This window comes from Aquarana catesbeiana, linkage group LG11 (assembly GCF_042186555.1).
Source record: "Aquarana catesbeiana isolate 2022-GZ linkage group LG11, ASM4218655v1, whole genome shotgun sequence".
In the NCBI taxonomy this organism is placed as follows: Eukaryota; Metazoa; Chordata; class Amphibia; order Anura; family Ranidae; genus Aquarana; species Aquarana catesbeiana.
Window position 1 is genome coordinate 102,585,106 of NC_133334.1, and position 13,922 is coordinate 102,599,027.

Consider the following 13,922-nt stretch of genomic DNA (forward strand, 5'->3'; position numbering starts at 1 on the left):
AAAGCCCTTTCTGACACTTTTTGTTTACATGAAAAAATTATTTTTTTTTGCAAGAAAATTACTTTGAACCCCAAACATTATATATTTTTTTAAAGCAAATGCCCTACAGATGAAAATGGTGGGTGTTTTGTTTGTTTTTTTCACACTTTATTTGCGCAGCGATTTTTCAAACGCATTTTTTGGGGAAAAAACACACTTTTTAAAATTTTAATGCACTAAAACATACTATATTGCCCAAATGTTTGATGAAATAAAAAAGATGATCTTAGACCGAGTACATGGATACCAAACATGACATGCTTTAAAATTGCGCACAAACGTGCAGTGGCAACAAAATAAATACATTTTTAAAAGCCTTTAAAAGCCTTTACAGGTTACCACTTTAGATTTACAGAGGAGGTCTACTGCTAAAATTACTACCCTCGATCTGACCTTCGCGGTGATACCTCACATGTATGGTGCAATTGCTGTTTACATTTGATGCCAGACCGATGCTTGCGTTCGCCTTAGCGCGAGAGCAGGGGGGGACCGGGGTGCTTTTTTTTTTTTTTTTTTTTTCCTTTATTATTTTTTTGCTTTTCAATCTTATTTTTAAACTGTTCCTTTCATTTTTATTTTTTTTTAATCATTTTTATTGTTATCCCAGGGAATGTAAATATCCCCTATGATAGCAATAGATAGTGACAGGTACTCTTTTTTAAAAAAAATGGGGTCTATTAGACCCTAGATCTCTCCTCTGCCCTCAAAGCATCTGACCACACCAAGATCGGTGTGATAAAATGCTTTCCCAATTTCCCAATGGCGCTGTTTACATCTGGCGAAATCTAAGTCATGAAATGCTCATAGCTTCCGGTTTCTTAGGCCATAGAGATGTTTGGAGCCACTCTGGTCTCTGATCAGATCTATGGTCAGCTGGCTGAATCACCGGCTGCATTCTCAGGTTCCCTGTTGAGACAGGAGAGCAAGAGAAAAACACGGAAGACGGTGGGGGGGGCATTCCCATCCCACTGCTTGTAAAAACAGTCTAGAGGCTAATTAGCCACTAGGATTGCTTTTACATGAAAGCCGACCGCTGGCTGAAAAGAATGATACCAAGATGATACCTAAACCTGCAGGCATCATTCTGGTATAACCACTCAAAGTCGTGAATTGCGTACCCGAAGACAAAAAAAGGTTAACAATAAAACACAGTAAACGGTAAAGTATAAAAAATTGCATACCTGAAAAGCAAACATGATAAAACATAATAACAATAAAACATTGCAGAACAGAATACAGTAAAAAAGAGCAGAACAATAGAGAGAGAACAATGAAACGACAACTATTTTTTTTTATTTTATATTTTTTTATTTTATATTTTTTTTGTGTTTTTTTTTTTTTTACACTTTCTTTTGTAACTGTAACTTTTATAACTGTAACCGGTTCCAGGGTCGGGTCTCTCAAAATGCGATGGCATCTTGGGAGACCCTGTGAAAGTGTGCCTAGTTTGTGCAATGCTGTACCCTACGCTAATACGCTAAAACTAGTGCATGGTAGCGTTAAAAACATTCACCAATGCAAAGACCAGGATTGTCAGGACAGGAGGGACAATAATAGCGGGTGTCACGCCTATATCCATGCTTGCTACAGACACGACATCTTTTTTGGGGGGGTTCGTTGGGTAGAAGTACTCGGGAGGACATAAAAATGCCTCTCATGCAGCCGACTGCATTTGGTTGGGGATGTGAATGGGGGAAATACGGGCGCTGCAGAAGTGGTGGGTTCCCAATTATTAGGATTGGCGAATGCAGCAGGAGGGGCATTATGGGCACGACGGGCCTGTGTTTGTCTTCTTCTTGGTGACAGCGGGACACTACTTGTGCTTGCCACCTCACCAGCTTGAACTGCACTTATGGGACTCGCCACGTCACCAAGTGTTACTGCAGTGCTGGTTTGACTACGACCGGGGTGTACTAGGCCGCTGGTGCTTGCCACTTCACCAAAACGCTACCAAAAAAACAGAGATCGCAGGGATCAGGCCTGACTCTGCGAATGCTGCAGTTATGTGTTTAGTGTTTTGTAAGTGACAGTGATCGATCGATACTGCACTTGGGTGGGCTGGGCTGGGCCGAGCGGAGGGGCAAAATGCAGGTGCTAGCAGGTATCTGGGCTGATCCCGCTAACACTGCATTTTTGGGAACCCTAAACTGCTAGTATAGATCTGATCGGATCAGATATTGATCCGTTCAGATACTATACCACTAAGGGAGGTGTACGGTGCGTGTGTGGGTGTTAGCGCTACTGGCGCTAACCTGATGCTGCTTGGGGCTGGTGCTTGCCAGTTCACCAAAACGTTAACAAAAAACTGTTAGCGATCACAGGGATCAGGCCTGACTCTGCGAACGCTGCAGTTATGCGTTTAGTGTTTTGTAAGTGTCAGGGATCGATACTGCACTTGGGTGGGCTGGGCTGGGCCGGGCGGAGGGGCAAAACGCAGGTGCTAGCAATTATCTGGGCTGATCCCGCTAACACTGCGTTTTTGGGAACCCTAAACTGCTGGGGACGCTAGTATATATCTGATAGGATCAGATATTGATCCGTTCAGATACTATACCACTAAGGCAGGCGTATGCTGCGTGCGTGGGTGTTAGCGGTACTGGCGCTAATCTGACGTTGCCTGGGGCGACGCATATCACCGCCGGGCGATCAGGGGGCTAAACCTTTATTCGGTAATAAACGGCAGGTGCCCTGACACTATAAAAAATAAACTAACTAACCAGCGTCACCCGTAACAGTTGTACAGCGATCAGTGGTAAAGGGTTAACTAGGGGGCAATTAAGGGGTTAAAACATTTATTAGGTAGTATATGGGGGTCCCTGACGCTATAAAACACTGAGGGCGAACCTAAATATTTACCTCCCTAACTAGCGTCACCAGCGACACTAATACAGCGATCAGAAAAATGATCGCTTAGCGACACTGGCGACGGGGGGGTGATCAAGGGGTTAAAACTTTATTAGGGGGGGTTAGCGGGGTACCCTAGACCTAAAGGGGGCTAATACTAACTGCCCTACAACACTAACTGTCACAAACAGACACCATGCAGTAATCAGAAAGAAAAAAAAAAAAAAACTGCTTGGTGTCAATGTGACGGGGGAGGGGTGATTGGGGGGTGATCGGGGGTGATCGGGGGGATCGGGGGTGTAAAGTGTGCCTGGCATGTTCTACTGTGTGTGTGTTGTGCACTCACATTCCAGTCTTCTCTCCTCGGTGCCGGAACGGAAAATACCGAGCCGAGGAGAGATGACATCATTTCCTTTGCTGCTGTTTAGCATACAGCAGCAGAGGAATGATTCTGATTGGCTGGGAGCGATTGCGAGGGGGGGGGCACGAATGGATGGCCTCCTCCTCATCTCTCATCGCTCCCAGACCAAAGCCGACCGCCTCGGGCACTGGGGGGGGGGTCCAATCGGACCCCCCACCTGCAGCAGGGAGATCACGTACAGGTACGTGATTCTGCCTGCCCGTGCCATTCTGCCGACATACATCGGCGTGAGGCAGTCGGCAAGTGGTTAAAAGAATAGGTACTTACAGTATTTCAGACGTAAGAGCAAGGGTATGCATTTATGTTTGAGAAAAATTGCAATTAACACTGAGCTGCTGGCTAATAGCTACAAACACAGATGACATTTCTAATAGTACTGTTTTAATATTAACACAGCTCTTCCCCACACTGTAGCCCTGGCTGGTTGGAGAGGAGACCCGATATTTCTCTGTTACAGTTGAGTAACCCTCACTGGTCGTATCCCCATCCTCATCCTGTGACTGAATTACTTCTCCCACCTTGCTGTACAGGGACAATATGAGGCTGCTACTCAGTCAAATTCAGGTATTTACAATGGTTACATTAATAGATTTAAGATGCCTGGAATTCAGTTTGCGTTAGTCATGAGTCTTTCCCTGCTCATATTTTTGCAAAAACTTCCAGAACCAGGATAATGATCTTCCAAGATACTCACCCCAAGAAAAACCTTGATGGATTTGGAACATGTAACTCCTGTAGTGCCACATGGGATGTTCTCTGTGATGATGCTGAAGTTGCCAGCAGAATGGTTAGGACCGCAATAATCCTAAAAATATATTTTTAAATGTTAAAAGCAGCAATCTCTTTCCTATTGCACTACATCATATAGAGTATGGTATATTATAAGTGATTAATCACCCTGGATATATACAAGCTTAAAAAATTTGGGAAACTGGTATGATGAGGAGAGTTAGTAAGAGAGACAGAGTAGGATGTAGGTTGGTAATCTGGAGAAAATACAGTGATGTGTGCCTCAATAAAAAACGTTCTTTAAATTTAACTTACTATTAAAAACTAATATTGATTTTGATATAAGCAATAACAAAAAGTACATTTGTAACACTTTCAAGCTATGTATCCTCTCCCTCCCTGCATGTTTGATAGTTGTGTTTCATTTGAAAAGTATTAGTTCTGTGAGTTGGACATTCTGCATGAATGAATGGTCTTTGAAGCCACTCTGTCTGTGCCAGCAGTAGTATCCCTTGTGCACTTGTTTTACTACAGCACATTCATCAGCATTGAGGTTCATTCAACAAATGCTGTCTACTCCATTACTGTGCATATGCTAGGAATAGTATTCACAGTGCATGCACCCGTTCTACCACACATGCACTGGTAATGGAATTCATTAAGTAAGTGTTCTCACCTCCACCACTGTGCGCATACATAAGTATTAGTGCTGACTATACAACTCAACTCAACACAATTCAAATTAGAGACAGTTGTTCTCCTACCTAAACTAGCATTGTGTACTGTGACAGGGCAGTGATCAGATTGATAAATAATATGGTGGAGCATAGGCCAAAGTGTGGTGTGTTGTTCATAGTAGACAAGGTTTATGGGGATGTATGCATACAAAATAACTGAGAAAAAAAATGCAAATGAGGGGCTTAGCATAAACCCACTGCGCAGAAAATAATTTCTTGTTGCAAAATCCCAAAAATATGAATTCAAATAAATCTACCACCTTTCTACATCACCATTAAAACTGACAACATTGTCAAAACCCTAGTCCAGCCTTTCTCAGCCTTTTCAACACAGAGGAACCCTTGAAATAGTTTTCCAGTCTCAGGGAATCCCTGCTAAAAATTACTATATCTACATCTCATGATACATTATTGTGATGGTCAGTGGGAAGAATGCTCTTTACACTTGTGGACATTGGGAAGTGTTACCCCCTTGCAGATAGCTAAAAAGATCAATGGTGCTAGTGGTAACTTTTCTGAGAAACAGAGCCTGCTTACTGCTCAAGGAACCCCTAACAACCCCTGGAGGAACCCAAGGGTTCCATGGAACTCTGGTTGAGATACCCTGCCCTGGACTGTGTGTCGAGTGATGTTGTGAACCATTATATGTACATAAAGAAGATCTTCACCAGGGTGATGCAGGTGGACATGATGCCAAGTGTTAATCAGGTTAAAAGTCTGCACTTTGTTGCGTCCTGGATCTAGCAGGGTCTTACAATGATGTTAATACTGATTGGCAGTATACATGTACTTTTTATATACATGCACAGTGTATTGCCCTCCCAACCTGTGCCTATCCTAGGTACAAAATTAAATGGAATAGTACACTGCACTAATGTTTTCACTTTCACAATTCGAATCACTACTGTGTTAGCAAATTCTTTAATCCTAGTCCCATTCAAAAGGGATTTTTTAGGGCAGTGGGATGAACTGATCAAATGTAGTTCAGTTTAAAATTCCCTTATAAGACTAAATGTAGAGTGGACAGCTGAAATTTCTCATGTAAATTATGTGTCACAATCACCATAAACTGTAATTTCACACTGTACCAGAATATGTATGAAGAAAAAAAACATTCATCTATATTAACAACAAATGAAAAGCATGTTTAAAAATAAGTGCACTTGTTCATAATTTTATTTTGGAAATTTCCTCAAAGTGGAACTGAGTTTGTTTCTTATGTGTTTAGAACATTCCTAAAAAACATTTCCACGTTTTTTCAGAAATGGCCACTACCTAAATATTAACTACCTCTAAAGGTGTAAATAATTCAGAAATCAGTCACATAACATGAATGGTTAAAATGTCTCTTAAGGGATTTTTTGTAGTCTGTGTACCAGTGGGGCGACAACAACAGAAAGTAAGAGCAAATCTCCTCAAAATGAGTAGAAATGCCCTCTTAGACAGCTGTTACCAAAAGAGCTGTCCCCATTGGAAGATTTCCCTTACCTGCTGTTCTGGTTACAGCCATGTGTTTTTGGATTGCCCATCATCATGTCCTCATGATAATGGTCACTAGGACACAAAAAAGGGTGACTATTGCCAGTGGAGACATGGACAAAACTAAAACCGTAACAGAGGTTCTATCCCCTCCCAAATCTATCCAAAACTATGCATTATGTATAACAGGCACACCGCTAAAATCTATAATTATAGGGTCACATACCTGTGCAGCTACAAACTCACAATTTCCATCAAAGTCATAAAATTTCTCATCAAAAGTGATGTAATGACCATTGCCATAGATTGAACATGTTGCATAACACACAACATCGGTACAGGTCCATCGTCCACTTTGACAAAGACTGAAAAAAAGCAATCATAAGATGGATATCCAAAAATAATTGAATTATTCTGAATTATATAAATTTTGCTTTATTAGATCATTTTTGTCCCAAGTTCCTCAACACAAAAATAGAGATAGAATTTTTTTGAAAACTCTGGTGATGAATTAGTAGAATTTTTTGCCCACCCCTCAATCAACCCCCCCCCAACCCATCCTGACAGGCTTTTTCCCCCCTTACCTTGTGAAGCCAGCAATAATCACTCAAATCCCTTATCCTGGACCCTCACTACTGCAACAGTGCTTCGAGACCACAGTCCCCTGCTGTCCCCTCATGATAACGTCACTACTCATTTCTACTAAATGCCGTGAACTTAAGTATGTTTGGCTTATCCCTGTTTCTGAGCGATAGAAGGCCTTTGTTCACTATAATGCTTGAGGTATCATACGCTACAACTGGGGCCCTGTCTTTAATTTCTGCAGAGTGCTCCCTTTCATTGCATCAGCAGTAAATGAGCGTACAGAAAGCTCCTGTCCATTGCATTGTAAGTGTACAGAGCCCCTTCTCCTAATTACATCAGCTATGTACAGGGGCCCCCCTTTCATTACAATACAAATGTGCATAGCCTGTTCTCCCATTCCATCAGTGGTTTGCAGAGCTTATCTGCCCCTTTCTCAGTTTTTTTCCCATGTGTAATTAATTAAAGAATGTGGGGGAGGTTAACAGACATCTTCAGAGGAAGAAAATCTGGCAAAAGACTAAATATTGCTAAACAGAATGATTCAATTTTGTACTTACCATGTGTTACAATCCACCTTGACTTTAGTCCCATGGGGGTAAACATCATCATTGTGGATACATGGGCACCGTGCCTCAGAAACACAACCACCAGCCCCATCATCTAGAAGTCCATCAGGGCAAACACATCCCGAGATACACTCTGTCTGGAACTGTTAATGCAAACCAAATATATACCAACACGATGTAATGCAATGTTCATTTATTTGAACATTTTCAAGTGTATATACTTTAAAGGGAACCTATAATAGTTTTGGGTCAAGTTTATTTTAATATAAAATTCATTTTTTTAAACTGTTATCTTATGTTTGTATTAAACATTCTAAACACATATATATATATATATATATATATATATATATATATATATATATATATATATATGTTTTACAAATAAACATTTACTATATGAGAAAGGTTTCCCAGAGGTCTGTGGTTAAGTCAAAAACAGACGCTGATTGATTGACAATTGACACATTGATTGTGGCTAAAAGTTTGTCTGATTTAGATTGTGGACTAAGATAGCTGATAAGAAGTGACTCCCTTTAGTAAAAGCAAATCAGTTCACTTTGCAAAAGAATTTGCACTTAAGTTCCTTTTAGATAACATCATGAACATTCACTTTGCAAAGAATACTCAATCACGGGCAAGAAAAATGTATAAAATACAGTGTTTTTTAGCATAGGATTGGATAATGAAAGTCAACAGAGCTTCACCTCATTTACTAAGCAAATGGAAAATTCCCCTGCAAAGTGGAAATCCCTTTGCAAACGTGAACAACCTCTTTGCCTTTAGTAAAGCAACCCCCTTAAGTTCTCAAAAACAGACTTCTTTCAGTATATCTGAAAACTAAAATAACTGAACACTAAATATTACTCTGATTATTATTATGAAATGTTAATTTTTTACCTGTAAAAAAAATTAATATATTTGTACTTAATTTTTTTAATACTGACCATAATAAATAAACAAAATAGGTTCCCTTTAAATTTACCCTGCTCTGAAATACATAAATAACAAGGCACTTACATATTCAGCACCAATGGTCTTGCAGCTCCTATGGATGGGGGCACCTTTTTGTTTGTTACAGTCATAATAGACTTTTCCTGCAGGACAATCTGGAAAGAGACCTTATATGAGTCTAAAATAACTGGACAAGTTCTGATTCTGTTTGGTCATACAAATGTCTGAGCACTTTCTGTTTACCACAAAGGCTTAGATTATGATTTCTGTATATGTACAATCTGTGATTAAAATTTACTGAATATAATAATGCGTAGTATATGTCCTTACCTTCGGGGGCGTAGTGTGTAGCGCAAATAAGTTTCCCATGGTGGCAAGTGCTGGTTGAGAAAGTAAGAAAACAAAAAAATACATCATTAGTATTTCATGTTTATATTCAGTGATATCCCTATCCAGTCTTGGTATGTCCCCCTGGACTATCAGCAATTAAATTAGTACATGAGTGGAACAATCATTGTAAATGTATGCAGTTATACAATTGTAACATAGGATTGCAATAGCAGGTTCAGTACAGCCTCCTAGCTGTAGGTGTGCTGTTTCGCATCGCTGCTACAGGAGGAGAATGGAGGATAAGAGAAAAATTGCTCCTCAGAAGCCTCCATGCATGTCATCAGGGTAGCAGCTGCCCGGTAGGACACTGCAACCATGGATGACCCTGGGGGCCATTTTAGTGAGGCCCGTGCTTATAAAAAGCATTGGCTCACTGCATTGGCATTCATTGTGTGAGTGGGTTAGGTTAGGGACAGTGGGGCCGATTTACTACAACTGGTGGACACAGAATCTGGTTCAGCTGTGCATAGTAACCAATCTAACTTCAACTTGTTCAATTAAGCTTTGACAATAAAACATGGAAGCTGATTGGTTATTATGCACAGCTGCACCAGATTCTGTGTGCACCAGTTTTAGTAAATCTCCTCCAGTGTGACAGGCATAGGGAGAGGTTCCAGTGAAGGAGGGTCAGAGTAGGGGCATCAAGCCGTGTCCATCATTGGGGACATCTGCTTCTTCAGGTGCTACTACCATTACACTGTTCTACAGCCTCCTACTTTGTCAGATGCTGCCAGGTACAGTAAGCCGCCTAGTGTGTCTTCTACGGTAGAGAGAATATGTATATGCTCTGCTGTAAGGCTCCCCTATAATTGCTTTGACTGCATTGTTTAGGCTTGTTAGCCCAACTTGTTGGAATTTTGTGTTAATACATTGTGCTGCATTTTCAGTCTCCATGTGCACTTAGTCCGCTTTCCGGTATCATACACCAGGCCCCCACCTACTCCTATACCATTCAGGATAAATGAATGTAAATTTAGGCTGCATTTGGTCTATGTACAAGTGTATCTGGATGTACAATAAGCACATAAAGGGATTATTAACATGGCTATCCTAAAATAAGGAATAAACCCGTGCCTTTTGGACTTCTGTTGGAAGTAATGAAATGCAAACATATAATCCTTTTAGGATGTCATTTTATTGTAACATCAGACATTGTCATATAAAGCAAATAATACTGTTGTTGTTATTATAGAAGAAAAAGATGTGTTTCCTGCTATTAAATTATTATAGAAATAATTACAACCTGCTATTTAAAATGAAAATAACAACTCAACCTCAAAACATGTTAGTTCTAAAATTACACATAGGCATAAGATAACAGTTGCCTGCTGGTATGGCTATATTTGGTTAAGGTAACAGTTTTATAGCTGTGAGCACCACTGGGCACCCCTGCCTAACCAATGCTGGAGGCAAAATAGATCAAATGTTGGAAACATTTGAATACCTTGTAAAGTAGCTATTTTTTCCTATTTTTAAATAAGTAATTGCTTTCAGTATCTTGCAACCACACCTCTTGTTATTCATTGAACATAAACATATGCACCTGACCAAGCCTAGCTTGCATGCATATGAAAAAACTAGTCAAGTGGAAGCATCAGAAATAGTTAAATAGTACTTGCACCTCAATCTAACCATGTAGGTCCATGGACAGTTTAGATCTGGCAACAACCAAATTATTCCTATGCCATAATTAATAGTAAAAATATATTTAAAAAATATATACCATTTATAAATTACAAATAATAAGACTACTAAAATTTGGAACAGTGAGATCCTGCATATAATTCAGGTCTGGTATCTAAATATTTTTGGTGGGTTTAATTGTTTATAATAAATAAAATACAGTGTATTTATTTTATATATTTAAATATGAATTATGATATGAATTTAATCTGATTTCTATTTTTTTTAAATACATATTTTATTTACACATACATAATAGTGCTCTATGAGAACAAGCTTTTTCAAAATACATTTTTACTGTATAAACAAATATGTGCAGTACCCCACACCAACCAATGATTGAAAAAATCATTTTCACATTATTACTGAAAACTACAATTTAGTTGATTGTTATGCACATCATTTATTTTTATTTTAAAGTGTAAACCCTGAGCTTCTCGTATTTTCTCCCTTCTGGTCTGGTAAATAAACCATTGAAAGTATTTTTGTAGATCTATTCTTTAAAAAAAATGCCAAAAGTCAAGTGAGCTGATACCTTCCTGCCTCCCTGCTTGTGCTACAATATAATTGGTTACAATGTTCCCGATTTCCTTTATGGGCTGCAGAAACCCACTGTTGTATGTTAGAGAAATGAGAAGAAATGTTCTGTAGTCTTAAAAATCGAATGTCCTGGGGTGACAATACTGCTCCTCCATAATTACAGTACAGTGACAATGCTTATCCTAGGACATTACAAAGTATGTAAACCCAACATTTCATATTCCTGATATGTGCCTGCTGCACCATGTACTTTTATGAAAAGTAACTTGTACTCTTTTGTATCCTTTGTGTGAAATCCCTGGTGTTCCTGTCAGTCCCTCTGCTTTCCTTTTTAAATACTGACCAAGCTAAGCGGGAGAACACACTGTGGTCAGTTCTCTAGCTATGTTGGGAACTCAGCCTGCTCTCCTCTAATTATAAGACTTGTTCTGACATACCCCCCCACCCCGGAGAGCCATTCACTGGGAAGATCAGTGTGCTGCTTTTTCTCCTCCCCCAACTTTTATTCAGCTAATAAAAGAGGGTATGTAATCACTTATAAAAAAAAAGAGGGGAAAAAGTGTTTATAATGTTTGTTTATATCTATACAAAGATATTTTCCCTTTCATTTCTATTCTAAATTAAATGGGTTGTTTTTCCAGGTGAGGGTTTACATATGCTAGTGTGTTACTGGCAGGATCACCAGGTGAAACTATAGGGAAAAATAAATTGAAAAAAAGAAACTAATGCAACCAACACATCTAAAGACTGGTAAGTGGCAATATATAAAAGATTTATATTTGCATATGGATAAACTTGTAGGCAAAGAAAAAATCATGTCTGTTTGTTGAATGGAAGAAATGCAGAATTAACGTTTCTAGGAGAACATGCAAATAAACTAAAAGACAAAGGAAATTCAGTGTAGATTATACATGTATAATTGTCTTCATTGGCTAGTTGTGGAGTAATGGCATATAGTAACCTACAGCTACTGATTAGAAGTAATCATTTATTATTTTTCCCTCAGTAAGCTACCGAAATCTGATTTGTGATTGGTCACCACAAGTTTATGGCAGCCATAAATGTTATTGTTTTACTTACCAACGCTCAGCTTGTTTGTGGATGACATCCAATGGGTTCAAATATGAGCCCTGGTAGTAACACGAGCACTGAGATATGGGTACACACTGGTTCTTCTCATTCAGAAACTCTCCATCTGGACATCCGCAGCCATCAACTGCAGTAAACCCACTGGCACAGGCTTTCTCACCTTCTCCCAGGGAACGGCAGGTTGACTGGCATGTGGTCAGGTTATATAGATAGACTTGGGTTGATGGGCAAGAAGAGATGTCCTTGTCTGAAATAGTGAATTATAATATTTTAAATAAGTATACATTACTTTATACACTCATATACTGATTATACTAACTGTACTTAAAGCGGAACTCCACCCAAGAGGGAAAGATTCACTTGTTTGCCTCCTCCCCCTCTGTTGCCACATTTGGCACCTTTTGGGGGGGAGGGGGAGCGGGTGCCTGTTTTTGACAGGTACCCATCCCGACTTCCGGGAGACCTCGCTGCTGCAAGGTCCCCTGGAAGTTCGCCCCCCTCCTCCTCCTTTCACCTCTGCCGGGCCATTCAGGAAGCACAGTGCGCGTTGCACATCTGCAGTAGGGAACTGCCTGTTTCCCTTACAAGGAATGGCGGCAGCAGCACCCGAGAGCCGATTGAGAAATTGGCTGGGGTGCCGACATTGTGGGATCCCTGGACAGGTAAGTGCCCTAATATTAAAAGCCAGCAGCTACAGTATTTGAGGCTGCTGACTTTACATTTTTTGGTGGGGTTGTTGGAGCTCCGTTTTAAGAAGCAATGTAGAAGGGGTGTTAAATAGGGGTTCAGTTCACAAACAATGTTCCCAATGTTGCTCAAAGTTCACTAACTTTGTTGCAAAACCTACCGAAGTCTGTGAGAGGGAGAATCGTGTTATTCAATTTTGGCCATTTGTGGGAATAATATCCATACTATTGTCAAACAAAGGGCATGGGAAGCCAGGCACTTGGAGACATGTGCCAATGCCAACATTTAAAAGAATTACACAGAATTATCATCTCTCCCTAAAAGCTCCTATGCACACTTACAATATGGCTGCTTCTGAGCCCACCCTTTTATAGAAAGAGTGCTGGGTTATCCATTTCTTCAGATTATCAGCTTTTATGATTCAGCTGATCGGGGGTAAAAGCTATGCACCACATAGCATAGTTGTTCCTAATTTCTGGAATATGCAATGTTTTAAGCCAAAAATTTGCAACTTGCAAACTTTGCGTATACTATAGATTTTCCACAAACCGATAGCAGTGGCACACCTGAACCTCATTCCAAGTTATAAACAGGATAGATTTGTGTTCCTGGTACAGTACTGAAAATTGTTACAATATTTAAAAATGTTTTGCATCTCATCTAAGCTGTGCTACCTACACAATGCTGGAAATCAAGAAATTATTAGCATGCCAAAAGTTAAAAGGTAGAGGTAATGCAAAATCTTGAGGTATAGTTATTAAGTAAGACACGCAAAAGTGTTAACTTTTTGTCACAATTAGTTTATTGAAGTAACATTATTTACTGGCAAATCAGTGCTTACCACATATTCCATTCCTCCAGCCCCACAAAATGATCCCTTTAGCAGCGCAGGCCCTGACATAGGAGGAGAGTGCAGCACACATACACTTCTCACTGTCTTTACAGTTACAAGTATCATAACGACATCTCTGTGCAAAATGGAAACAAAATTGGTGTAAGTGCAAGCATGAGTTTGTAACGCTTTTAGAAAAACACAATGCCATTTTATTCCAAAATAAGGATTTTCCAATATCTTATTTTTAATTTTTTTTTTATTTAAAGATAGATAAATATGGACATTAGGTGGCATCCTTTGCTTATGACACAACTCCAGATGGATTCTGGTCTGTTACAATGACT

General features: G+C 39.6%; 1 protein-coding gene across 1 annotated transcript in view; it reads right to left on the reverse strand.

Moving 5' to 3' along the window:
• The window catches only part of LOC141112208 (uncharacterized), a 148,853-nt gene that overhangs the window by 101,948 nt on the left and 32,983 nt on the right, over positions 1–13,922 (reverse strand). Inside the window, exons 15-21 of the mRNA XM_073604803.1 lie at positions 13,585–13,711; positions 12,048–12,303; positions 8,685–8,734; positions 8,421–8,509; positions 7,392–7,543; positions 6,476–6,614; positions 3,999–4,109 (exon numbers count right to left, since the gene is read on the reverse strand). Of these exons, the coding sequence (XP_073460904.1) occupies positions 3,999–4,109; positions 6,476–6,614; positions 7,392–7,543; positions 8,421–8,509; positions 8,685–8,734; positions 12,048–12,303; positions 13,585–13,711 (924 nt within the window). The remainder of the gene's footprint in view (positions 1–3,998; positions 4,110–6,475; positions 6,615–7,391; positions 7,544–8,420; positions 8,510–8,684; positions 8,735–12,047; positions 12,304–13,584; positions 13,712–13,922) is intronic.